Below are 27,995 nucleotides of genomic sequence, written 5' to 3'. Positions count from 1 at the left end.
TTTTAAACTGTAGTTTCTTGGTCCTAAGGAAAAGCTGCTTTTTATAACTAGTTTCACTTCCCATCAGACACCATACTTCAGCCTAAAATTCCTGGGTACACTTCCCAGAGCAAGACTTACTAAAATGCTCTACTGTGCTGAGCAGGGACTTGGAACAAAGCGGGACATCAACTTCCCTTGTGTTAATGTTTGCTATGTGTCCTAAATACCTGGAATTTGTGTTATACTCCTGGCAAGGTTAATGTTGGTTTAATGCCTGAAATGATGGTTGAAAATTTGGAGGTTTTAATCCTCCTAACTTTGTGATTCAACTGCATAAATCTTTTGGACTACGACTGAGCCATGGCCTTTAATTTCATGTGCTGGCAACATGTGCTGTATTTATAAAAGTACTTTTGAGTTTACAACTTGTTTTCAAATTCAAAAGCTGTGCCTTTATTCATCTGCTATGGTGACAGCTCATCTTTATCCCCTCTCAATGTCCATTTTCATCTGTATGTTGTATGACCCACCCACCCCCCTTCCTTAGTAACCTGAACTTCGCTAATGGAAACCAAAGCTGAAACATTCACATAGTGCAAAGCCGTACCCTGCACATTTATTGGGTTGACTGAGCTGTGGTGCTGCTGCAGCAAGCTGTGCTTTTTGGGCAGCATCACACAGCCACTGCTGCTTTGTCTTTATACTCAGACAGGCTCCAGTCCACTCAGGGAGGTCTTCTCCTCCCCACTTTCCCTCACATTCAGCTGCTGGTGGCTACAATCACACACATGGCAGCCAGGTCCTTTTCCTGAGGGATACATGCAATACAAAGATTACACAGAACAAGCAAATTCCCTGTTCTGTAAGAAATTCTGAAACTTTGCATTTGGGTCTGAATCAAGACTAGAAGTCAAACTTTCAGGATTTTTCAAGAAACATAACAAACGAAAATACTTTGATTCAGCCAGTTAAAATATCTCCTTTCAGTCTATCATTCTGGCAATTAATAGATGTAATCACTACATTGTGTGACACATCTACAAGATACAATTAAAAATGAGGCATTTTAATGTTATCCAGGCAAAATTTATTTCTTTATTTGACAATTTATCGCAAACTCAATCAGTTTTGCTGAATCCACATTTTTCTGAAGAAAATAGTCCAGATATACAAGGGTTGTGTTTGGTTATGAATTGATAAACAATTTAAAAAGAATATCCCAGCACAATCACCCCTGAATGTCTTTGCAAGGACTACATTCATTTACCAGCACCAAGAGAAGCACTGGTTTACATCAGTGAGAGTTTTCCCTTTGTCTTTCACAAGACAAAATTTTCCATTTAAAGTTTCCTCCAAATTTCTCGGCATGTTGAGATATTGCTCATTCACTAAGCCTGGAGTTTCTCAGCATCTGAGCATTATTTCTCTTTTTTCTGCTGGTCTCACCATTTTATACGTTTCAAAAAGATTGCTACCCGTGCTGTGACATCTCATTCCCACACAGCCTTCACCTTACGGCTCTGTCTTTTAAGTGGAATCACAAGTATTTAGAGCTGGAACCAAATCCTAGCAGTTCAAAAATATCACATTCTTGTGAGGAGATAGGACAGGGGAAAAAAGGGTATTCTCATTGATGGTCATTTCTGTGTCCCTTGAGCCTTTTACTGGTGTGCGTAATGAGTGACCAAATCTTATCAGAGAGCAATACTAATTAGCCTTCAAACTAGCACTTTGATATCAATAGTCCAGAATAATTTGATCTTTCTTGACAAAGTCCCACATGTATACTTTAGGGGAACTGAAAAAGAAAATAAAGAAGGAATTTTCTGCAATCTTTCACCAAAAAAAGTATAGAAAAGATAAATTAAGCATATCTTACTTTTGCCTTCTTTTTTTTCTTTCTCTTTTGAGCAGTCATCATCATTCTGTGAGGTAAATTGGCTTTGTTCCACTTTCTTCTTTTCCTTCTATTGTTTCACAGGTTCATAATCCCTCAAAAATGCGTTGCTACCATTCCTATCATACGGTCATGGCTGCTTAAGAGGAAGACAATTTCTACCAATACATCTAGATGAAACCTAATATACTTACTTTGCTAGCTGACTACAATGCCTGCCAGCAGAAAAAAAATGGCATTTCAGCATTTTAATATGAAGTCTGAGTATGGAATATGTTTTTACAAGCAAGAGCATCATTTCAGTAATGCCTGTTTACATGGACCACACCTTGACAAAAGTAAGAAGCGCTGAATTTTTAGGGAAGGTTCTGTTTTCTGAGAGATGGCTGCTATTAATGGACTTTGTCTTTGAACCCGTAAAACAGTTTTGGATGTTACGCAACACCTCAGGGGATGCTTCTTCATCTGCAGTAAAATAGCATCACTTCCTTGACATCTGCATTTTCTAAGTCTAAGATTCTTTAAAAAAAAATTAATGATCCCTGTCTTTTATTGAATTCATTACCAGAGCTTATCTTTAAAATAAAGTGCTATATGGATGTGTGGGGGAGGTGTTTAAAGGCACAAGTGAGATAAGACATGCAAGGCCTACTAGAAACTGTGTACACTGTGATATGTATATTTTTAAAAGTAGTTTCTTTGCCCCTTGGGACATAAATTCCTTTTGAATGTCACCATTGAAAAGCTGAGAGTGATACTCTGGCCTGAAAAATATTAGCTAAACCTCATTGTTTTAGCTGGATGAAACATGGATTTTAAATGAAAAAAGCTGCTTGAAAAAATTCATTTTCCATCTTCAGACTTCCTATTTAAAAATTATTATTACTGAGTATAAGGACAATAACTAATTGTGATGTTTCTATAACATCATTTTTCCCCAGGACACTTAAGAGCCATACATTTTCCCTGAAATGCCTTCACTATCACGTACTTTCCTTAGTTCTGTGACAGCGGGCAACACAGATCACAAGTTTTTCTCTTGGTTAGCTGGAAACAATACAAAATCTGCCTGTTTTCACAGTATGTGAAACTTGCTTTTTCGGTACCATCTGGTATCAGCACAGAAAACCACAGAAAGGAATGTATTTTATATTGCTCTAAAGATTCCTTTGATGTGCAGTTGTTCAATGTAAGACAGTATGAGTGGCAGCTTAAGTTAGCTACTTTGCCTGATGCTAAATCAAAAATGTGAAGTCCAAAACAAGATAGCATCTCTCAGCAATAATTAGCTCAAACGAGAGCAGTAACTACCTGAAAACTTAGCTCTTTCTATTCACAAACAGTAGGAGGACATATCTTACTTTTTGCATTTGAGTAATGATGCATAATCTTCCTGTAATATTTTATTTATCCATGTAGCCAGAAAGCATAATGCTGAATATAGGTTTCCTCTTCAATTTAATGCGTTCTGAATGTAATAGCAGTGAGACACTGAACAGTTTTCCATGTGCACATGCACAGGAAGAAAAGTTATTCTCATGCACCTGAACAACCTTACATTCTCAGTGCCATAGGTGAGATGTTCTGCTTGTGCATTACACTAATTATATTTTCTATCCATTTCTAGGCTGTCTCTGTCTTGGAAATTAGTTTTGTAAATTGTCTCTCTTTCAGTGCTTATTTGCTCTCATTAGGTTAGGAGGAAACCTTGACTGTCATTAAAGAAAAAATGTGGTATAATGTCTTGGACGATAAGAAGCAACAAATGACAGAACTGTAGCTGAAGGCAAAAGGAACACCTTGTGGCCATCTTGGCTTTCAGAGGGTAATATCAAACCTAGTCAACAGTTTTCTTATTTGAACAAGGACACTTTCAATATGTAGAAGATATTTAGCATAAAGTGAAGGACATTTGACACACAAGGATTTCACTGAGTTTTTTCCCCAACTTTAAAAAAATGAAAAAGAAAACTACTGTTGTTCCTTGTGGCAGAACTCTAATACACAAACGTGTAGTCTCAGTTAAATCCTTGTGGCAGAACTCTAATACACAAACATGTGTAGTCTCAGTTAAATCCCCAGGAACAAAAGTTTGAAAAAGATTTCCAGGGTATTTTTTTTTTTTTTACACCTACTGGTTCTTGCACAATCTGCATTAAAAAGTACACCAAATTAGCTACAGGTATTTTCTAATGGCAGCTGTAAAGTATTGAAATCTTAAGGATAGTTGAGCTTACAGTGAAGATAGAGGTGAGACTGAAACAGCCCTCCACTCTCTAGTTAATCTGGTGCCTCTATGCCGCAAAAGTCTGAGATTTCAGAGAAGATACTCGGTCGGCAAGCTTCAGTAACTCTGTGGTAATGCTCTTTTGCTGTGCTTTCCCAAGCATGGACAAAAGTGCTGAACCAGAACACTGTTTTCCATACAAAGAATTTTTAAATTAAACGAAGCAGGGAACACAGAAGGTGACAGCTTAATATCCACACCAGTTGATTGGAATTTAACTCCACTAGCAGATCAGATGACCATGCAGCAGATACGGCTGGTTGCTAGGATGCCTGCATGTGCCTGCCCCATGTTGCCATTCTCCAGGATCCATGGGGCAGCACAGGCTGTCCCTGCTGCATTATCCATGCAGCATGACCACAGCTGGGCCAGGCTGCTCTAACACCTTCCTCCACCTCCCGCTGCCACCTGGAGGTAGGTGGCTACACAAGAGCAAAGGCAAATCATTTGCCTGGAGTTACACAGAGTGTAAGGTGCTTTACGAGGCTTAAATACAGGTTTCCAAAGTCATCTGGCATGTCTCTGTGAGAATAACTGGTTTTGCCTGCTACTAATTCCAGTCTGGGAACTGCCCAACAAACAATAGGAATTTAATCATCTGGAAGCAGAGTCTGTGAGCAAAAACATGATATTATTCTATTTTTAATATACTTCCTCAGCTATAGAAAAAAATCTTGGCCAACTTTCCATTGCTGTTCAGTGAAGAGTGGTAAGCTGCATAATTCAACAAGAAAACCTCCGAGACTCCCTTCTGCTGTGCCCAGACTAATTTGTCTGTTAATGTTTCATGAAAAGAAATAAAATTTTAGAACACATTCTTACATCACTTTTCAAACCTAATATTTCCACACCACAGAAAAATTGTTGGGATCTCATATTTTCCTCCCACTATGATATGGAAGATGGCCTCCTTACTAATAATCACCAAAAAAACAGACGTTTGTAAAGCTCCTTTTTACAAATTAAGAACATTGATTTTTCATTACAACATGGAGCACTGCACATAATGTATAGAGTAATAACTCTACTGAAACACAAATATACATATGTAAATAGTATTTCATTATTTCATATAAGGAACAAAGTTATCAGGGAGATGCCTGGTGACCAGACCTGTTCCCAGTGAAGATAATCAGAGCATTCCTCCAAACTTCAGCAATAACAGAAGTGGGGGTAGTAATATACAAATAGTAGCAAGAGAAAAGACTACAGACTGAAAGTTAGGCTTGGTTTCACCATTAACTTACCTTCAGCAAGTCAGTAACTTCTGTAGCTGTGCCTCAGCAACTCCATCTTCACAGCAAAACAGAGAAATTCGCTGAATTCATAGGACTATCAAACAAAATGTTTCATCATCAATAAAATGGGAACTTTCCCAATCCAGTGCCATTAAAGCATCCTGTATATTTAATCATAGAATCATAGAATGGTTTGGGTTGGAAAGGACCATAAAGATAATCTAGTTCCAACTCCTCTGCCATGGTCAGGGACACCTGCTACTAGACCAGGTTGCTCAAAGCCCCATCCAACCTGGCCTTGAACACTTCCAGGGAGGGGGCATCCACAGCTTCTCTGGGCAGCCTGTTCCAGTGCCTTACCACACTCATAGTAAAGAATTTCTCCCTTATATCTAATCTAAATCCATCCTCTTTTAACTTGAAGCCATTACCACTTGCCCTATCACTACAAGCCCTTGTAAAAAGTCCCTCACCAGCTTTCTTGTAGGGCCCCTTCAGGTACTGGGAAGGCTACTATAAGGTTTCACCAGAGCTTTCCCTTCTCCACGCTGAACAGCCCTAAGTAAGCCTTTCCTCACAGGAGAGGTGTTCCAGCCCTCTGATCACTGTTGTGGACCTCCTCTGGACCCACTCCAACAGCTCTATGTCTTTCCTGTGCTGAGGGCTTCAGAGCCAGACACAGGACTCCCAGCAGGGTCTCTGCAGAGCAGAGTAGAGGGGCAGATTTCCCTCCCTTGACCTCCTGGCCATGCTGTTTTTGATGCAGCCCAGGATTTGGTTGGCCTTCTGGGCTGTGAGCACACATTTCTGGGTCATGTTGAGCTTCTCATCAACGAGCACCCCTAAGTCCTTCTCCTCAGAGCTGCTCTCAATCCTTTCTCCGCCAAGCCTGTATTTGTGCTTCATTTCCTATGCATCCATCCAGTTAATCCATGTGCTAATTCACTATTTTCTTATTTGTCAAATATTTATTTTAGTGTGGTTACAAATTGTCCAGGAAAACAAGTACAGCACAGTTGTTAAGGGTGTCCTTTTGTCTGCTTTACTGAAAATGGAATGCACTTATTTCCTCCCATGTAATGAATGTAGCACAGTTTTTCTTCAGTTGTGTAATAAGTGAAGTATTTGAAGCTTTCTAGCCTTTTGTTTGAAATGCACTCTGAAAATGCATATTATATTATTCACAATCAATAAATATACAAACATCTTGGAAAATCACACATAGAAAACATTACACAGAGGTGATTAAACATGTGCTAAAAATGTACTAACAATTCTCCTTAAATCCCAATATTTTTAAATGCCAAAATGTTTTACCATACACAGACACAATAAAATCACTTTGGTGTGTAGGCAGATCATGCTTAAATTGGATTTCCACAGCACAGACAAATGTTACAGGTACATTAGTTGAGGATAATACTGATTGTAGCTCTGGCTTTGCTCTGCAGAAACCTATACCACACTCTTCGCTGTAAAAGACTATGACAAATCGTCAAACTACATAGTTCAGAAGCAATCACTGTTGGGGCAAAAGTTTCTGGCATAACTCGGTATTATGACCAAAAGTTGCTTGATATAACTTTATGTATTGTACAGAGAAAAGCCAGAACTTTTCTCACTCAAAATCAGCTGGTACAACACTATCTCCTGTCTCCCCAAAAGCACGTATTAGTACCTCCTCAGGTACAGCAAACATGGTGCCAAAATCTGACCATCAGTCAGGTCCTTTTCATTTGAGTCTGTTTTCAGGAGGTCCTTGTCTGTCGATAACTTAACTTGTTTTAGTTCAGGCTACTAGGATTTCTGAAATATTCCAGGCATGTCTGTCTGGGTGAGTCTAGTTCAAACTGCAGTGGTAATCTGTGTCAGTCCTAGGTCGTTGGACTCTTCTCTCTCTTGAGGACAGTAAGATGACATTTCCACGACTAGTCATACAGGTTTGTTTGTCCCATCTGCTTCCCTCATATAAGCTGAGTCTTGCACAGTGTTTCTGACTCTGCTGGTGCTCTGCCTGTCCATCCTCATCTTAAAGGGGAAGCAGAAGTCCTTGAAACATCGCTTGAAGTTTTCATCCAAAAAAGCGTAAAGGATTGGATTGAGGCTGCTGTTGGTGTAGCCCAAAGCAATACAGAAGTAATAGCTGGATATAGCAGCCGTGCTGTGGGACACATCTCCTAACGCTTCAACCAGCACAAAAATGTGAATAGGAGTCCAACAGATAATAAAAACTGCCACAACCACAAGAACCAACCTGGTGATGCGGCGCAGGTTTCGATCTTTTTCTCGAGACCCTGAGAGAAGCCTTACACTTTTAAGGCGCAGGATCATCAGAGTATAACAAACAATGATAATGAGAACTGGAATAACAAATGCAAAGACAAAGACACAGATTTTCATGAAGATGTCCCACCACACGTAGTCTCTGTCTGGAAATTGCAAGGAGCATTCAGTGCTAGCAGTATCTAGGAATGAAAGAAGCAAGAAGAAGACAATTGCTTTATTATTAGATATTCTAAAAAATATAATTATCATAGCATAAGCTAGGAAAAGTAATTATCATGTAATGTGATACTAATAAATGGAGTTATCATTAAATGACTCCAAGGAAAGCTTTCAATTACCATTGAAACTGGTTTTATGCAGCTGTCTCTTGAAATTACTTCAAGAGATAAGGGCTTTTTAAAATGCATAAGATTGTATAAAATTTGTTTCTCATGGGAGTACCTAAAAATGCAGTGCACAAAAATAAGAATTTGTAAAGGTGTTTCCAACTGGATCTCACTGAGAGTTAAAGCCAGACTGAGTACCATGTTCAATGAAGTAGAAATCTCATAACTATTATCAAACCACATATGTTTTTGTCTGTGGGCAGAGACAGATCTTTGGTACCATGAATGGTGGGAGCCAAATGAGGTTTTGATTGTAGGATGATTTTCCCAATATATGATAATTGGGTAATAATATTTTCCCACGTGTCTTCTTCAGTGCAAATGGAAAACACATAAGTGCTTGCATTCAGAAAAACTTACTTCCTGGCAACAGCTTCTTTTCATTTAAACAGAAGCAAATAAAATATGTGCATGTGCAGAGTCACAAATGGAAGCTGCTCTTTTTGCAGATCATGTCATTGAAAATTCAGCCTGTGAAGAGACTGCAGGATCTGGGCCACTGACACCAGCCCAGTCCCTTTCTGACTGCCCACGCCAGGATTCAGAGTCACTGGCTGTCACTTGATTTTATGTCCCAGAAATACTCCGTCTGACAGGACGCTGCTAAGGAATGAAATATTTTAGGTTTCATTTGCTGACCTCGTTGGACCCTTCCAGCATATAAACCATATGGAAAAGCAAGAAACAAGAAAAATGACCAGGCAAGAGAAGGGGTAAATTTACAACTACTATCAGCAGTTAAACTCTACTGAAGACAAATCAAGGTAACAAGGATTTTTCACTCTGAATTGTAGCTTAGATTTTATCCTCTAGACCACTGCATTTTTCTTTGGATTTTTTTTTTTTCATTTTCCCTACTGAATTTGTCATTCCTCTACAAATTATTATGTATCATCTTCTATTGAATCAAATCTAAGGGTGGAATGATTCAATAGACTCTTGTGCATCACTTTTTCATATCTGTCTCCAGCAGAACTAGTCAGAAAAATTCCATCAAGCCATATTTCCCTGCTGTCAAAATGCTTCACAAATCAAGATGATATTGCAGACAATTTTTTGAAAAACAGCTAGGGAAAAGTTATCATTATGGTATCATATAAACATTTCCTCAGTTAGATATCAAAAAGCTGTTACTGGGTGATATTGAATACTAAAACTTTCACTTAAAAAAGTTGAAATCAAAGCTAAATATTTTGAAGTTTTATTTTAAATAGTATAGCAACTAATAGATGATTCTGAAAGCTAAAAAGTGAAAAGACATATCTTTCAAGCCTGATCGAGGATACTAAGCTGACAGCACAAGTATGACTTCACAGGGTCTTGAAAGTCAAATTTTCTAAATCCTTTATGATCTAGGTTTTCATAAGTGTAATTGCTTTTACTTTATTCTACAAATGTCAACAATCATCTTCAAAGAAGTTTTCCTGTTGATTATTAGTATTGTTTGTAGTAGATCATGGCCTAGAAGCAGGGATGCAGCTACAATACTGTACATCTGGATGCAGCTACAATATCTAGACTAGTAATACACACTAGGATGTGTGCATCTAGACTAGGATGCACACTATCTATGCATCCTGATGTACAGTTTGGACAAAAGTGAGATATGATCAGGGACAACAGCTCCAGACCACATCCAGCTACTTACTGAAATCCCCTCCCAGAAGAAACTGCCTCTTAAGAACTACTCACAGAATTTCATATATTTATCAAAATAGTTGTCATGCTCGTTACATTTTAATATAATTTGTAGTTGGCAGTGGTATTTTAGAGTTCCAAATTAGCAAATACAGATTTAATGACTGTCTTACATCTTATTAATCTTAATCTTGACACAGGAATTATATTTCTGTTAGATACATTATTAATTATGTCACCTCCAGGTGTCCATAATCCTCTGTACTCAAAGGGACCATTCATACTAGTACTGGGAATACTAAGAGTACCTCTAATTTTTATTTCCTTTTCTAAGTAAGTGAACAACTCTTCAGCAGGAAAGGCTCCATTAAGGCTAGAGAGTGAATATTTACACAGATGTAAAATTTATTCTGTGGGGAAAATGTATCCAGAAGGACACCACTAGGAGCAATCCCGTACTGTGAGAACAAAAGGGACGAAATGAGCATGGGGTGGGAACTTTAAATATCGTCACTTTCCACTGATGTTCAGTTGTTGTTTAATTCTGAATCCAACAGAGGCCCTGTAACATATAAACACCTACTAATTCAACCAGCACGACATCAAGTTTCAGTCCTGAGTTCCAGCTATCAGGCAAAGCGAGGATCCTTGCTTTTCCCCTTCAGCATTTATCTGCACAGTTCACGGACACAAGATAATTGGCAGTAAATGCTCGAGAGACACCTTAGATCAAACAAGCAGGGCTGAACAGTAGCAGCTGACAAGCATTTGCCAATAATTTCCAACCTCTTTTGGCCCAGCTGATCTTTGTATTACCAGTCTCTGTTTCAGTAGAAAAGAAAAAGGCTGCCTGCCACGTGGCGTGGAAAAGGCATTTAATCGTTGCTGGCCTCAGAGCAGCCCTTTGACCTAAATGTGATATTTACAGTGAGTGACAGGAATATTCTGCTAGTTAAGCACACTCCAAACAAAATGCCTGGCCAAATCAATGTTCCATACCTTCAAAATCTCATGCATAGTGCATCAATCATTATTCCCAAATGAAGATGCCTGGAAATGAATGTTTCCAGAGCTAGACTTTGTTTTATAGACCCCGTCAAAAGTTTACTGGGGAGAAGTGTTACAGTGCTGCAGACCAGGACACTTGATCCACCAAAGGGCTGAAAGAAGAATTTCCAGAGGACTCTCCTGTCACCTACCCACCAGAAGACCAACAGCTTAAACAAAATCTACACACCTTCAGTCAAATAAATTAGCCCTTGATCATCTGTTACTGAAGTGTTTTGTTTGCATTGTTCTATGCCAAGAAGTTTAACACACAGCATTTATTGTCTCTGTCAGATAAGACAGTGTCTTTACATAAAGTTTACCATTTCTCTTGGGAGGAGTGAAGCCTTTCTAATAGAAAAGGTTGTTAATGCAGGAACTTATTAATCATTCTTCAAAAGATTATTTGCATCTCAGATGAGACCACCACCAAATAAATACGTGTCTTGTGTTTTATCCAGCCATCCATTAATAGGATGTTCCCAACCCAAGGACATCATTAGAGGCCTCAAGCCTTCTGAAGACACTGAGGTGCTCCTACACCGCAGTCATGCCCGTGGATATGAAGTATATGTATGTGAGAATGCTTCTCCCCTTTCATTCTCAAGGAGGATTTCAAAATAAGATTAACCCCATAGCAGGACAGTGTTGGTAACGAGTCACCAGTTATAGGGGCTAAATCCACAGTCCTTCACAGGTTATAAATTTCAAGCACACCCTGCAGGTCATCTGCGTACAGATCTCATTGAGTTCATGTTGTTGTAGTTACTTCCCTGTCTGTACTCTCATTTATTCTGCTGATCCTCATTCTCAGCTTTTCCAAGTCTCCATATACATCCCCATCACTGTTTAAACAAGAATTTGAGATACTGTCGTATATAATTTAGCTTGATTTTCTCTCTCTAGCTACTGACTTTGTCTTTCTTCACCATGCCTTCAAGTTCTTTGAAATGGCTGTTGATAATAAGCTTTCAAATCTTCATACAAATGATAGTTTTAATATTAATACTACTGACAAGCAATCTGCTTTCTGCTCTTGGAACTTCATCAGAACTACTCTCACAAGACCTGCAAAGAGCATCCTAAGCCCACATTTCAATTTTCATCCTAAACTGATCTTTGATCTGTCCACCGTGACCAAATTTCTGATTATTTTCCCCTGCTGTCTGCTAGTAGTTTTTGATGATCTCATCCTAGCACAGACAATGCTTCAAAGTCCATTTTGTTCTTTTAGTTGGCCGCAGCATCTGAGCTTAAATGATTTATATGTCATACTGTAATGTTCCACAATATATTTCAAAACATCAGAAATTTAGACATACTTTTTGAAGAAGGAATCAATCATGTTTGAGCAACATTTGAAGTTACATTTGATGTCATTTGAGGAAAAAAAGACTTAATTTTGAATGCTCACACTCACCTTCCCTGGCTTTGGTACCTCCAAGAACTATCGCTGATATACCGACAGATGAGGACAATAGCCAGATACAGATGTTAATTATCTTCGCCTTGAGTGGCGTACGGAAATCCAGAGCCTTCACAGGGTGACACACAGCAATGTATCGATCAACACTCATCATGGTCAGTGTGAATATGCTGGTGAACATGTTATAATAGTCAATCGAAATAACTATTTTACACAGCACATCACCAAAGGGCCAAGAGTTCATCAGGTACTCAGTGCTTTGGAAAGGCATCGTCGTGGTAACTAGTGCATCTGCCATAGCCAGATTGAAAATGTAGATGTTGGTTGCTGTCTTCATCTTTGTATACCTGAAGAACAAAAAAAGTAAGGCTTCATTATTTCAAAATATGATTATGTAACAGTCTATCAGTCAGGCTTTGCCATAGCTGGGTATTTTCCCGTCATTTCTAATTTATAACAGAAGTGTACACAAACGTAAGACCCTTGAGATAGCAGTAAACACTTTTGACTCAGTGTCTCAGCACCTGCATTAGCAGTTAGAACTATTAACCACAGGCAAAACCACGTATATGAATATGTTTAATCTAATTAACCAAATGCTGGTTTCAATTCTATCTTCTCAAGTCCTTCAATAAGAAAATATCATTGCTACATTTGCAAATCATCAAAATATTTTGTGTTTCCTTTTCTTATTGCTAACTTTCAGTGATTGTGGGCTTTCTGGGTTTGTTTTGTGGAAGGAACAGTTATACCATTCTCCAGTAAGAATCCATGTTATGTCTGCCAGGCCAGATTGCCTGGATAGTTTTTTTTACTAGTTTGACAGGGTTTTTCCGCTTGAATCCCCTACAATGATGCCAGCTTATAGAAGTTTTAGCCACTTCCCTTCCTTTCCAATTTGTCCTCCTTTCTTATCATCAGCTTTTCACAGTGCTTTCTTTCGTCACTGCTAATGTAAAAGATGACTATAGTTTAGAATACCACAGTGGGGAAAAAACTTATCATAGCGATATTTTTTCTGCATCCTTTAATTTCCTCACAATGAAGCACTTCTTTTGTCCAGCTGATAAGAACCTCAGCCTACACAGAAGAATAGGATCTGTTTTTTACAGATGGCACCCTGCTTCATTCTGCCCCAATGACAGCTGGACTCTGGGGCACTGCCTGTGTCCTGGGGTGTGGGGGAATGCTTCCAGCTCTGTTACGGACACAAAGGATGAAGGAGAGCCCATTAACATGGGGATAGATCTAACTGTCCTTTCTGAAATGCTTCCCCCCACCTAGTTACTTTTGCTCATTGCTATTAGTTGATTATCAGATTCAATGACGGATTTTCTTTCTCAAAACTGTTTCAGCCCCATATTTTGAATGTGTGCCCAAACTAAAAATATGCACAAATAACACACAGAGAAACACATCTATCTAGATTTTGCTCTATGTCCTTAATAATTTACAGTGGAAATATAAGATTTTATCAGTTCCGCTGATAAACAAATAGGGCAATGTGTATATTTGCCTGTAAAACTTTGATGTTTAAAAAAAAATATGAGAAGTATTGACAAAATTTGCCCAGTATGTAAATTAGATATTGTTTAAAATATGGACAGAGTGTCATTTTATGACCAACACAAAATGTTAAAAATAGCATCAGTTTTTCTCAAACACTTTAATTATACCTTCTTGAGAAAATGAAACCAAATGCTGGCCATAGCCAGTGAAGCATTAGAAATCTCTGACAAAGACAGCCAAAAGGAAACAGCAACAGAAGGTCTACATTAATGGTGTGACCCGCATCGTCCAGACTCCCTCTGCCATGGTTTGAGCTTCTGCGAGATCTGTCCCCTTCTCCCAGATCAACCTCCTCAACAGGTCCTCCAGCAGAGGAGGCAGGCTGCCCTGCAGGTCACATTATAGCCCATAAGACACCATTCAAACACAAATGCAAGAATATATATGTAGGACAAACAAATATAAGACACTTTAACAGACTAGGAGTTTTCCTCCTGGTAAAAAAAAAAGCAGGTGCGAGTGCATCTCCGCTGTAAGACTGAACAAAAACTCATTAAATGCCTAAATTGCAAATCTATGCTAAATGGACTAATTTCCATTAAATGTCTGAAAAGGTGTTGTAGAAAGGTGATTTTACCTCTGCAGACATCACTGATGATATCTGGAATTGTCTTGTTTGTATTGCAAAAAAAGACTATGAAAAATTGGAAAGGATGCATAAAAATCACCACAAAAATAAGTGAAAGAACTGGAGAAAATTCTTACTGTGACTAACTTAAAGAGCTCAGCACATTTAGTTTATCAAAAAGAACACTGAGAGGTGACTTGATTACAGTGTCTGAAGACCTCTACATGGAGAAAATAGCAGGTACTGAAGAGCTCTTTCAGACTGCAAAGAAAAGCGCAACAAGGACAAATAAGTAAAAGTCACCCAGACAAATTCAGCTGAGAAACAATGACGGATTCTTCGTAACAGCTAAGGTGATTATTATTGGGAACAAATGACACAAGAAAGGAGTAATTTTTCCATCTTTTGATGTCTCCGAATCAATGTCTGCTGCAAAGGGTGTGCTTCAGTCAAATGCAAGTTACTAGCTCAGTATAGGAATATTTAAATGAAATGCAATGGCCTGTGGTAAGCAGAGGCAAAGTAACTAATAGTCATTCTGAATCATTACTTTTGTTGATCTTTAAAATCTTCCCCGAGGGTTTAGACAGGGAAAATTTGCTTTCGAATGTAGAAGTAGTTTTACCTTTTTTCCTTAAAGACAATCAGAAAAATAGCAAAAAATAACTAAGAGGATTTTATTAGCCTTGAAAATCAAATATCTGAAAGACTTTATATCTGGCATTTCCTGTTCCTTGCAACCTTAACTCCACTGTTTTTTGTGTGTGACACTGTGACCATATATACCATATTTTCCCAGTACCCCTTTCCCTTCTCTCCCCAGCCTTCCAGTGGCAGAATAGGAAAGACCCTCTGTAAAACAGAACTAGTTTTTTAGGTAACTTCACAATTCAGATTTTTAAAACTGCAACATAAAGCATGTTCTCTGTATATGTACTGCTTATGTTATCCATGTAAAGTTGAATTTTTTTTTTACTATGTAACAAATGCACATATAAGAAAATTAATTTTCCTCACTACCATTGATCTAACAGGAAGGATGTCTTGTCATTCACAGGTAGGAAGAAATATAGAGTCATCCCAACATCAGCATTTAGACTACTTCCATTGTAACCAAATCAAAGCTGTGAAGTGAAAACACAATGGAGAAACAAAAAACCGACAGTGAGCCATTCCCCACATAAAGCTCTGTGAAAGCTTTCGCTCATTTCAGGGGCACATATGCACAGAACAATCCCAGCTTTGATAACCTTACCTGGTGTGCATCTAGTGCTTCCCCACAGCTCACCAGCCTGGCAGTCGCATGACTGGCTGGCCTTGCCCAAATCCACCCCAGTTCACAGACCACAGATGCCTCCTTGCTCCACTCACCCTGTGCCAGAGTAGACACCTGACCTCTTTTCTGGCAGACTTTGAACAAGCAGGCGGGAAACCAATAAATACTGCTCCAATAAATACTTTCTGACATTTATGCAATCAGTTCTCCCAGGTTCTGCTGAGGGATCGTGTGTACCTAAGTCAGGGATGAAGGGTGCACTTGTTAACCTTAGCAATGGGAAGTCCAAGCACATTTTACTTATGCAACCTTAAAACTCATTGATCTCACACCAGTAATGTAAAGAGCTTGATTACTTTCACCTGAAAGTATAGGCCTCCATGTAAATAAGATGTTGGCCTTTAAAGTTGTTAGGTGATAAAGATTAAATCATACTTTCATTTACAAACTCACGTAATTCAGAAATCCCTTTGAGAATCTGGACTTAATCGTCCAAACTCCTTTCAACGTCTTTAATTAAAAACCTAAAAATTATTAAATGCCTCCATGCTTCTGAACATATGTGCTTGCAGGCTTAATCAAAAGTCCAGTTAAAGTACTGAAGTGACTGCTGTAGCTATCAGACACTTTGAAGTGGACCCTGACAGAGTCTTAACTCAAACACAAGATGAGGGATTTAACTGCTTGTCTACAACTCATTCTATTGTACCAAAATACAGGAGGCAATATTCTATGTGGTTCGGGGTTTTCCCACCATACACTCCATTCACTCAAATCTGCACTTGAACAAGGTCAAAACAGTGATTGAGTAAGGGAATCTTGTCTTCTTTTGCAAAATTAGTACCTGAATTTCATTTAAGGAAAAAATGTTGCTCTATCTACTTTAATTAGTCTAGCAGAACAGGTAGGGGAAACCTGGACATAACTACAGCGTAGACGGTACAGTGGTAATTAATGACAAACATTTTCTTAGTGGCTTTGACATATAGCTTTCAAAGACCGCTAAAATACTTATAAACCATTGTTGTATAAACTGTTCATGGGAAATCGTGTGTCTATAAAATGGTTTGTTAAATACTGAGATTTCATAACAAAATGACATCTTTTCTAACACTACTTAGGAATGGAAGTTCCCTCTCTTAAATCAGGTGCTACAATCTAATTTCAAGAGGCAGAAAAACCTCTGATGACATGAGCTGTTTAGTGGATCTCAAGACTGCTTGTCAAGGTATAAGCAGGGCTCAAGTCTCTGTAGACTTTAAAAAACTGGAAGATATATGGAAACCCTGCAGAAAAGTAAATGTAAAATAAAACTTGGGTTTAGATGTATTTTTTTAATGGATATATGATGAGAGTTTTTAAGGAGCAAGATTTAAATGATGTCTACTTACACGTCAAAAGTAAAATTCACAAAACCATCACAACTTAGGCTGAGTCCACTTTCCCAAAGTTCTTTGAGACTGACTTCAGACTGACCCTTAAATTTCTCCTGTTTCTCAGTTGACTCACCATTACTGTACATTTCCTTCTGGAGTAGAATTTACTTTGCACATTTTTTTAAGACAGTAAATAGGAAGAAATCACATCTCCAGACTAAGCTTATCAGTGAAATTGTGGTAACAGAAGAAGGAAGCATACTATTAAGAAGTTGGTATGCATTCAGAAAAAAAATCGAAATGCATTACCAAATCTGCTGGTAGAGCCCCTTAAAGTCATTAACTCCAGCAGAGGAGAGAAATGTGATTCTGAAGTACACTGTAACATTAGTAAAGCTAATAAAAGCTGAGGAGGCAGCTCTGGTCGAATTTTTTTCATGTAACTGTAATAGGCTGAAATGTTCCCTGCAGTATGAAATGAGGGATGGGGAGGGGAGCAAGACTGAGAGATATACTGCAATAACATTCACCAGTAGCACAGTGAAAGTATAAAAGCATGAAATACAACGAGGTATAACATACAAATATTTCTGGCAGATTGGTGAATGAAAATGAAAGCTAAAGCACACCTAAAAGCAAATTGCAAAAACTCCTATCAGCAGTATGCAGGCTGTGTTCCACTAGATTCCTCTGAACTAAGTATATGAAGATCAAGCAGCTGAAAATCTTAGTTGGGAAAGCTCTAAATCTCAAGGCTATATTCAGGGCACACTCAGTATCATACTGTGTCAGAACAGGGGCAAAAAAGAACCCCAGAAAAACAACCCAGGAGGATCTATTCCAAACACATATAATGTCAAAAGGATGGCTCAACTCGCTTTTGGATCTTTATAAGTCAATAAAAAAGGCTTATGCCATTATGAAACTAGGACTGAAGTCATTTAAAGACTGTAAAAATCAATATGCTGCAGTTATCCTGTTCATATTGAGTAATATGTTGTTATCACGTTTTGAATGACAGCCAGAATTTAACAGGGGATAAGACCTCAGAAAACACTTTAAATAAAGGCAAGCATTGTTACTGTATACATTTAAAGGTTGCCTGTCTTTAACATCAAAATTGTTAGGAGCATACAAAAAATTGTACATGCCTATAATATAGTGTCCTAAAGTGGAATTCTCTTTTTTAATAAGCACCTGTAGGTACCTATTTTTAAGCAACTTAAAGAAGAAAAGCATGATTTTGTCTTTTATTCTCCCCTCAGGGAGCACAATCTACCTGAATGTCAGAAGGTATCATTAAAATGCTTACAATTTACCACTACCATTACTCTTCTGAACTAGCCATAAACTGAGCCTGAACAAGATCTTGAAGATTTAGATTAGATGTGGAAGCTTTCCTTCTTCAGCTAAAGAACCAGTTTCTGAAACTATAGAAGTTCAAGTCTACATATATCCTAGTCAAAAAGAAGAAAAATTCACACTTCTTAACAAAAATGAACATTTTTTCCTCATATGATAAGGAATTTTAATATTTTTATGTGAGCTTAAGAGCCTCTTTTTAAAGAAATATGCTTCATGTTAGAAACACCAATACTGTGAAATTTGTGCATCCATGATTTGCCAGGGGACCTCAGAGTAATGTCAAGGTGCTGTGATGGATTGTGGCTTAAGCTGAAATAGTGAGGATGCAAAATTTCACAAAATTGGTACTTTATTCAAAACTAGTATGTTTAGTATTATTTTTAGAGAGCCTAGATAATTGGCTTAGACTATGTACCTGATTTTTTGACCTCAGTTGGTAAAATGAATCTAGACCTTGTCAAACAGCTGACTCTGTCTCTTGAGAAACTTTATGTTGCTTCAAATGTCTTCCAGTGACCAGTCATACTACAGGGAGTTCCCAGGGTGTTATACAGCCTATCCTAATAATTCTTACTTGCCACAGGTACATTGCCCTGGTGAGTGTGGAGTGTCTGGAAACGTCCACCTTTCCCATTGTTCTCTCTTGGAAGAATTTTATTTTCGTGAAGGACATGAGCTCCCTTAGCTGGGCAAAGAACTTCCCATGTGTTTGCAGGAGAGGGAAGCAAGTAGAACAGAGATTGCCTGGCAAAGAGAACAAATCTCATTGCTCAAGGAAACAGGGAGAGCAGCTCCAGCAGAAGATTTTTCAGGGTCTTCCTTTCCTACTTATTCTTTGGAGACTCTCTGATCTCCATAGGTAGATATGTATGCAGAAGCTGGTTGGAAACAGCCAAATGTTATTGTACATTGCTTCCCTTAAATGTTTCCGCAGGAAAGAAACAAGGAAAAAATTTAGAAATATCTCACGCAGGGGCCTTAGGGAGTGGGCATCACTTTTGTTCTTGAAACAAGGCATCTGGTCTCCGTTTTGCCACAGGGATGAATAACAACTGTCAGTGTTTCACAGGACAGCTACACACTTGGATGTGCGGAGACCTGAATCTCTGGTCAGCGCTCCTGTAATAAAGTTGAATGGGAGACAAGGGACCTTACTCTGTAACAAGTATAGGGTTATGTGATAAGGCAACAAAGGCATATATCAGTAGTCAGCCAGTTCAGGGAAAAGTCATCAGTCCCTCACAGGAGGCAGCTGGGAGGCTTTCTCTGGACTCTACTGGTTCATCTGTTTTGCTCACCTGCCTCAGAGAAGCCCACAGCACAGACCAACTGAACACACACTTTCCCAAAGGAGAAAATACAAGCGAAATGCAGGAAACTTTATGATACAGTCAACTGAAAAGTACAGCTGATAGCTTCCATGGTGAAAATATTCTTCTTCTTCTGTGCACTGGCATGTGTAAGAATAAGTCTTCATGCTGTCTGTCAGCCAGCAGCATGGTAAAAAAAATTTTCTGTGTGTGAATGTTAAATGAACACTGAATAGCTTGTTCACACTAATCCCACCGTGCAGATTCTCATCTGTCACTACTCAAGGAGGCCTTTCCCTGTTGCCTTATGGTAGCCACAGTGGCTAGGCTATCTACATTCAGTGGGAAGTGAATTTACCTATGTGATCAGTCAACAAATATGAAATTCTCTGTCTTCCAGGTGCATGGTAGCTAGGTTTGAGAACCCTAGATATTCACCTGTAATGCACTGCTGAACGGCACTGACTTTTAGAGCAGAGGCAAGCAGCCAGGCAGAGCGCCGTGTGTTGCACAGGTGGGTCGGTGTAAGAAGCAGAGAAAACAGAAAGGTTCTGCACATGTTCTTGCCATGTATTGTGGAAACACATACACTGAAGTAAATCATGTTAGACATCTAACTGAAGTAAATTTACTGAAGTAAATCATGTTAGACATCTGTCCTGCAGAGAAGACAGAGGTTTCATTGTAAATAATGTCTCAAAACTGAAAATAGCAAACTGCCTAGAATTAATTTTCACTTCTCTAGGGATTAGAAGGTGAATCTAACAAGAGCTGAACCCTCTGGCTTCAGGAGAAATAAATATTTCAAAGATGATACACAGACTAGAATGCAAACGGCCCAATAGGACCATGGAAATGCTGTGTACCTTTACATATTCTTTATTTACATTCTTTTTATATTTTGCAGAATGCCAGCATGGTCAGATACTCCTCTTTCCGTGCCTTTACTCCATCTGTACACACCCCTTCCCCACAGCTAATTCAGTTTGTGCACTCACGTCTGTTAGTAGACAAAATGACGTCCATACTGCCATTTCCTCATGCCTCTCAAACTCCACAAAAGAGATTAACAAAGCACAAAGCACAAAGTCTTTCTTGAGAAGAAGAGCACAGGGTTCACACTTTGCAAGAATTACCTGATTCTTACAGATGGGATGACTAGAACAGAGACATGAAATAAACTTCCTAGAAGTAAGATTTATCAAAGTTTTGATGAATGTTTTTCCTTTAGAAACCAATACGTAACTGAAATCAAAACTCGCCTTGGGAATTCATCTGTTCTAGAAAATTTCATTTAAGGAACAAACTAATCACAGTTTGACTAGAAGTGAGAGTAGGCAAGCCATGAATATTATGTTCCCTTGCTCTTGGCACTTCCCAAGTCATGCAAAGTCACCAAGTTAAGAATATCCTGTCACAACACCCTTCCAGCAAATTCAAAATCCTCTGATGGGAAAAACCAAATGACAGGTCCCCACTCTTCCCTTGCTCTGTCCCCCTCACCAGAAGGGCTTAGCCAGCTGCTCCCCCAACACCATCTCCAGACCATGCTCCCTCCCCACGCTTCGGCCAGGAGCATGAGCTTCCCCACCACTCTCCTGGCTGAGGACATGAGTGCTATCTCAAGCTTTCTGCCTCGCCAGCAGCCAAACTGGAAAGTTCTTTCAAGTTTTCACTTTCTCCCAGTTCAACAAGGCCCCTCATAATTTGTCTTGCTTCCAGACACTGATTCCAGTCAGACCTTTCTCTGAAATAAGTGACTACCTGGCTTCTAGCCCAGTGGAAGTACCTGGATGTATACTAAATTACTTTCCAGAATCCAAACAGATTATTCACTATAAATTATAGCCTCTCTCTAATACTATCTCTAGTAAATATTCCTTCCAGTTCTTTCCTCTGTTCTCTCTGCCTTTTCAGTATCTGCTCTTCTTATCATCGTATTGGGAACTTATGTTGAGTTTCTTGTCAGCTTATCCAACTACCAATACTGTTTTTTAAACCTGTCTTCTTCCATGTTACCCTAGTCTTTGTGCCATCTGTAAAAGCTCTTGATAGTGATCAGTTTTCAAAGTTGTGATGAAAATCATGCCAAGTTTGTCCAAATCCTGTAGAACCTACCAAAAGTACCTCCATTCAGTGACGTAAGGCCAAGCTTTATTTGAGTTCCTGTGATGAATTACTGTCAATCCATTTGATACCTCTGTGTTGATAATAGTAAGGTGTCAGATGTTTGATTGGTTAAAAAAGATAAAAAGCCATAAACTTCACAAAGTGTAGTACAGCTTGGCCTGTACTTTCAGCAGCTGAACCCTTGATTTCATAGCAGGATGAAACCACACCAGCTGCAAGTAATAGGGAACAGGTAATTCAGTTAGGTTGACTCTTCTGGAGCTTCATTTTTCATTTCAGAACAATATTCTTTCCAAATATAATTGAATAAAACTAGAACAATAATTTAAAGCAAATTAACAAATAATCTTTTGATGTTATCAAAATCTATTGATTTTAATGTGTATATTGAATTATTTATTGTATGCTTTTTCTCATATATTCATTCTCATTTGAAATAAATAATCGAGAAGATTTAAGAACAGTCTGGAAAGGAGTTGATTTTGTATAACATTTCTTAATAGACTCTCCCTGTTATATAAGATGGCACTCGGTTCAATGAATATAAGAACAAAGATGTTATTACTAGTTATATTTTCTTCTTCAATGTAAGATTAACCAGAAGAATACAAGCTTTCTCTTTTCCCTTAGGAATGAATCTACATATCTGTGACACAGCCTCTTGTTAAAGCTGGCTTTGAATGCATAAAATTATTCAGTTCACTGGAAGCTTGAAAGATAATTTTAAAAGAAATACGGGATTGGCTGTTTAGGATCCTGATGATAGCAGCTGCTCTCAGTAAATGACTTCAGGAACAATGAGAGTAAGGAACATACATACAAAAAGTGAATGTGGAGTGGGTAAGAGACAGAACCTCCAGGAGTTTTTGCCAGAGTATTTTTATGGTTTTGGTAAGGGCAAATCCACAGTTGTAGCTTTAGTCAGGAGACTTTTCTTCCCCTCCAGCTGTCACAAGAAAGCACCATTTTCTTTAAAGCCAGCACTAAATTTAGAGGAATAAAGTCAGAAGGGAGGAGAAAGAGAGGAAAAAGACTTTGCTTCCAAGGACAATTAATTTTATTTATCAACCTCAGCCAACATTTTCACCTCCAGAAATATCTTCTAAAACCTCAGAGGTAAAGCTAATCTCACAAGAAAAGATCTCAACACAGAGCTCTTTCAGCACATTAGAAATAACCATTCTCGATGTGCCTGAGGAGTCTGGGGTGCTTACAGTCATCCTGGTCTTGCTCTGTTAGGACATTTAGTGACTGGGCTTTGGCTTTTAAATCTAACAGTTGCTGTGTGTGTAAAGAGAGTAAATACCACTATCTCCATTTTACATGTGAGGAAACCAGGTCATAGGGCCTTCAAGTGACCTTCTCAGGACAGGACAAAGCGTTGAAGCCTGGTAGTAAAACCAAGGAAGATTCCAAGTCTCCTGAGACATAGTTTAATGGGCCATGCTGCCACCACCGTACCTATGTTTACAGGAGCTGTACCAAACTCAGCTGCTTTTCCTTTAGGAGCCTGTACATGTTATCAAAGTGCCATTCTCCTGTTATATTATCCTCCGAGGGAACTCAGAGAGGGTTTTCCCTCTCAGCAGAAACACATCACACCTGAAGGAGATTCTGGACATGCAGCACTCTGCACGCAGGCTGCTGAGATGTTGACTTGCTGGTCTCCATGAGATTCTGCAGCAGCCCTTGTGCAGAAGTAGCAAGACTGCCCCTGAGGGCAAGGAATAGGCCAAGGCCTGCCTACGCCACAGCTTATGGCTGAATTTGAGCCTGTTTCTGAGGCATCTCAAAACTGTTTGGAGTCTCCTGAACCTACCACAGCACTGACACTTCAACAGTTTCACTGAAAGTTTCAGAACATAAGGGATCTTTTTTGCGTCACCCAAAAAGTGACTCAGTGTCAGCCATGAAGTAGTTGGGCAGTTGGACAAGATGATCATTGTAGGTCTCTTCCAGCTGAACTATTCTAACAATATAAGGTACTGTTTAAAAGAGCAAAGGGAGGAGGAGCCTTGCCTGCCAGTCCAGATGGGGTTAGGAGGAGGAGAACAGACCTGGAATTCAGAGAGATGTTCAGAAAAGTCATTGAGGGGCCTCACACAAACCCTGTGCTCAGCTGAAGGGTAAAGAAGAGGCACAGTCTGTCCCCTTTCTCATTTAGAATTGTGGTAGCTGGAGGAGAGGCAACAGGGGATGGCTTGGGGACACGATCCCCCTCTCCTTTGCCATCTTCTTTCACGAAATTCTCACAGACCTTGGCTTTCCACACAAAAGAACATCAGTGCAGGCTACATTTTTCAACAGGTCATGGAAATCCATCTTGAGGTGCAACCGTGCAGAGAGTGGATGTGAGAGATGGAGACAGGGAGATGAGAGGTTAGGACAAATATAAAGAAAATACACCTCTTGCATGAACATTTGGAGCATTTCAAAATCATAAGAAAGGTTTGAAACTGTGAGTTTGTGTATACATGCATTTCAGGTAATGATTCTAGCAGTGTTTAAAGCATTTGCCACAGGGAAAACTTAGGAGAGGGGGATACTGAAAAATAGAAGAAGAAAGAAACAACAGGTGTTTTGTCATACTTGTTTATTTTTTTGATCATATAATCAAGAGATGGACCAAGAGGGAACTGAAGAAAAAGGCTAGCGTAGGAACTGGTAAGAGAGCGAGTCATAGCTAGCTAGACCCTCACAAAAATAATCTCAGGAGGGTAACAGAATGAGAGAAAAAAGCAAACAGACATGCACCAGTATAATCCATACATGTTAACTTTTAGGGGTCTGGCTAAGTTTTATTTATTTCCGCTGTCCAGGCCAGTTAATCAACTGTCATTTTTAGTGACTGATGGCTTAGAAAACCTCTGCCTTTGCAGCTGTGTGTGTGTCAAGTATGGAGTCTCTCTGCTTGCAGGAGAAATACAAAAAGAAATTAAATTCCTACTCTGAATGAAGGGCAAAAGGGCCTGCAGGGTTAGAAAAATCACAGCATCACAGAGCTGGAGCTAACCAGTTTCTCCGCATTGACCACACGCATTTTTCTTTATTGCACTGACTACTAAAGGTGATTTTATTTCCATTGTTCAAGAGTGTTCACCTGGTTATAACTCATCTTTTGAGAAGTATCTCATCGACAACTTTGCTGCTTCTAGTTAACTTCCCCTTATATCAAGTCTGACAGTTATTTCACCGTCCTGCAATTGCTTGACCCTTATCACACATGTTTACTAACAGGATTCCTCCCAATACCCTCATTTTTCTTTCTGTGTACAAGCTGATTTCATTTGAGCATACTCTACTATTATTTTTTTCAGAATTTCTTCAGGATTCAAAAGAACTCTGAAGCAAGAGTCCAAATAGCTGCATGATTTCAGTCCCCTTGGTTGCTCATTATTGCCCTGCTGATCTGCATTGTCTAAACATTTTTATAAATTGCAAATGAGAAGGACAAAAACAGAGAGAAATCGTAGTGCAAGCTAAAATATATACCAATACACAAGTGTAAGTGTAAGTACAAGTACTGGTGCATTTCACTAAGTGGTTCAGTATGAAAAACTAACTAAAACCAATACACACCTTTCTCCTGTTTCCTGAAAAACAATAGCAAAGATATTTCAGCGTCTGCTTTGCTTTCTTCAATCCAACACCAACAACTAAACACCACTAGACATAGAAACAACATCCCTTGCTTTATATTAAGCATTTCCACATATCTTTATCGTTTCTTTTCCCTCACCTTGTTAAATCAGCCACTGGGTGACAAGACGGCAATGTATAAGTGCCCACACGACTCGACACACATGTCATTCCTCTGGGACTCCTCGCACGGGAAAAAAGCTGCCTCGCGAAAGTTTCTTCCCTCCACTCGAGCTTTCCCTCGGACGCCAGCAGCTTCTCATCCCTAGAGGGCACCCGCCGAGCGCAGCTCCGGGGCACGATGCGCCTTTCCCCCAGGTGGCAGGATTTGTCACTTTTAAACAGCATCTCCCTTCTGTCTCTAACTGCACATCCAGGCAGACCACTGGGACTGAAAAGGTTTGGGCCGTTCCAGTTACTTTCTTCCAGCTCCTCACCTAAGCACTCCCAGAGAGCTTCCATAAACCTCCCCCCCTCCCTCCACCACCAAATTTAGGGATGGCTATTTGCATCTCTTCCAACAGGTACTCCAAAGCCCCTTACCTTATGATGACGAACATGACCAGAGAGTTTCCCACCAAGCCGACGACGAAGACCACTGAGTAGACAGCAGTGATGATGATGGGGATGGCGGGGGAGATGCTGGTGTGGTTGTGCTGGGTGTCCTCAAAGGCCCTGGTACCATTGGTCTCGTAGTCTGCCCAGCCCAGGAGCCAGCTGCTGCTGGTGCCGGGGGGACGACAGGGCCCCGGCGCGCAGGTGGAGTCCAGCTCCTCCCGGAAAATCTGTACAGGGGCATCCATAGGGGCACAGCGCCCACAGGCAGGAGGGAGACCAGGGGAGAATGCAGACAGCAGGAGGAAAGAACGCTGCAAAGGGGGAAGAGAGGGAAAGAGACAGAAGAGCTATGACAGCCACCGGACATTAGGACTTCCAAAATATGTACATGTTAAGGGGAGCTCTGCTGCAATGGGAACTAATTCAGCAAGCAGAGATTTAAGCAAACCAGATTCATATTAAATAATTACAAGTTTTACATCTCGCTATGTAACGGGTAAGTGCTGTTCCTCCAGGTGCGCAAGGAAAGTTTTCCTCCACTTTCAGAGATTGCATAGAGAAACAAATCAGATGGGAAACAGCTCAGATCCACCCCACGCTTTAACCCTGTCTCTCCCATCCTCCATGTTTTAAGTTAAACAGTCTCCTGATGACAGGGGCTCCTCACTGCCTAAGCTCTACTATAAGGCAGGAGAGAGAGAGAAGCCCACCACCTCTCTGCACGTCTGCTTTGACATCTTGCCCTGAATTATTTTTTCCCTGATCTCGTACCTGCTTTCAAAATAGAAACACACTAAGGACACAAAATACCTCTTTCAGTCCAGAAAAGGAGCGGAGTCCTCAAACAGATGTTCTTTGCAGGGAAAGGAAAAAATAAAACAGCTCCACTTGGCTCCTGGAAGTACCACCAACCTTGTAGGACGTTTGAACCTGAGGCACCTGCACCTTCGGAGAGGCGGGCTGGCAGCCGAGCGGGTTCCCGGGCATGAGCTGCGACCGTGGTAGCAGCAGTTGCTGCTGTTCCAGCTCCCACCACTTTGCTTTTTCCCTCCCCGTCTCCCTCTGCCTCCCTCTCACTCTGCAAGGGCTCCAGCAGCGCTCTGCACTGATGCACACGTTCTCCTCTTCTCCGTCCCTGCAGCTCACAAGCTCACATGACTTCTGCCTAAGCACTGAGAGGCAGATAAATTAAAAGAAAAGCAAAAAATAAGTTCTGCAATGAATGAATGCTTATTTTTAATACACTTTCCTGAGCTGCCTTTCCTCATTCCCCCTGCACTCCCAGGCCTCAAGCAATGATCCTCTCTGCCTTATTGAATCCCACATGCTTTTACAGATGCTGAATAAACCAGAAATTTTCAGTTTGGATGCCTTGCCTGGTCCGTCAGCTATTTCGTGCCTCAGGTCCACAGCTGTGCAGCTAAAACACTTCTCTCTGTGTGGCTCTGCACCTGTTCCTTTACATCTGCAACTTGGAGGAAAGTGAGAATCTGGATAGCAAAGCAGAGAGGCACACCAATTACTGTCCTTAGTCTATTCAAGCTGGCCCACACACTGTGAGAAGCCAAGTACTCCCTGTAGCACTGCTGCAGCTCTGCTTTCCCCAGGCTCCAGCTGCAGCCAGAGATGCAGAGATGGTCTGTGCTGAAATCACATCTCTCAGAGCTTATCCCTAACTCTGTGCTGAAATCACATCCCTCAGAGTTTATCCCTAACACACTCCAACAAGCAGGGATTGGGAACGTACCAATTTGTGTTCAGGATATCCCTTAATTTGCAAACAGAACTTGAAATCCCCACCAGGAGTCCCTCTAGATGGCAAATTAGAGAGGTGAGGCAAGATCCTGAGTTGCTCCCACTCCTTGGAAGAGGTGGGGAACAGCCAGCCTGGTCGCATCTCAAAGCATGAGGCAAGAAAGCAGGTCTCTGCAGCGAATAGCAGACAGTCGTGCCACTCTGGGCATTTGGAGAAGCTTAGACAGCCCAGAAAGGGATTGTGGGTTTCCTTCATCCTTTT

The 27,995-nt window shown here is 40.0% G+C and overlaps 1 protein-coding gene across 1 annotated transcript; it reads right to left on the bottom strand.

Moving 5' to 3' along the window:
* Positions 1–600: 600 nt before the first annotated feature.
* On the bottom strand, positions 601–27,205 carry OPRK1 (opioid receptor kappa 1). The gene is made up of 4 exons (XM_009937685.2): positions 26,789–27,205; positions 25,964–26,289; positions 12,182–12,534; positions 601–7,869 (listed from the first exon to the last, which is right to left on the bottom strand). Exons 2-4 carry the CDS (start codon positions 26,221–26,223, stop codon positions 7,337–7,339), a joined length of 1,146 nt encoding a protein of 381 aa, XP_009935987.1. The 5' UTR covers positions 26,224–26,289; positions 26,789–27,205; the 3' UTR covers positions 601–7,336.
* Between the last annotated feature and the right edge of the window lie 790 nt (positions 27,206–27,995).

Source organism: Opisthocomus hoazin, chromosome 3, assembly GCF_030867145.1.
Source record: "Opisthocomus hoazin isolate bOpiHoa1 chromosome 3, bOpiHoa1.hap1, whole genome shotgun sequence".
Taxonomy (NCBI): Eukaryota; Metazoa; Chordata; class Aves; order Opisthocomiformes; family Opisthocomidae; genus Opisthocomus; species Opisthocomus hoazin.
The sequence above is the reverse complement of the archived record's forward strand: the minus strand, read 5'-3'. Positions and strand labels throughout refer to the sequence as shown.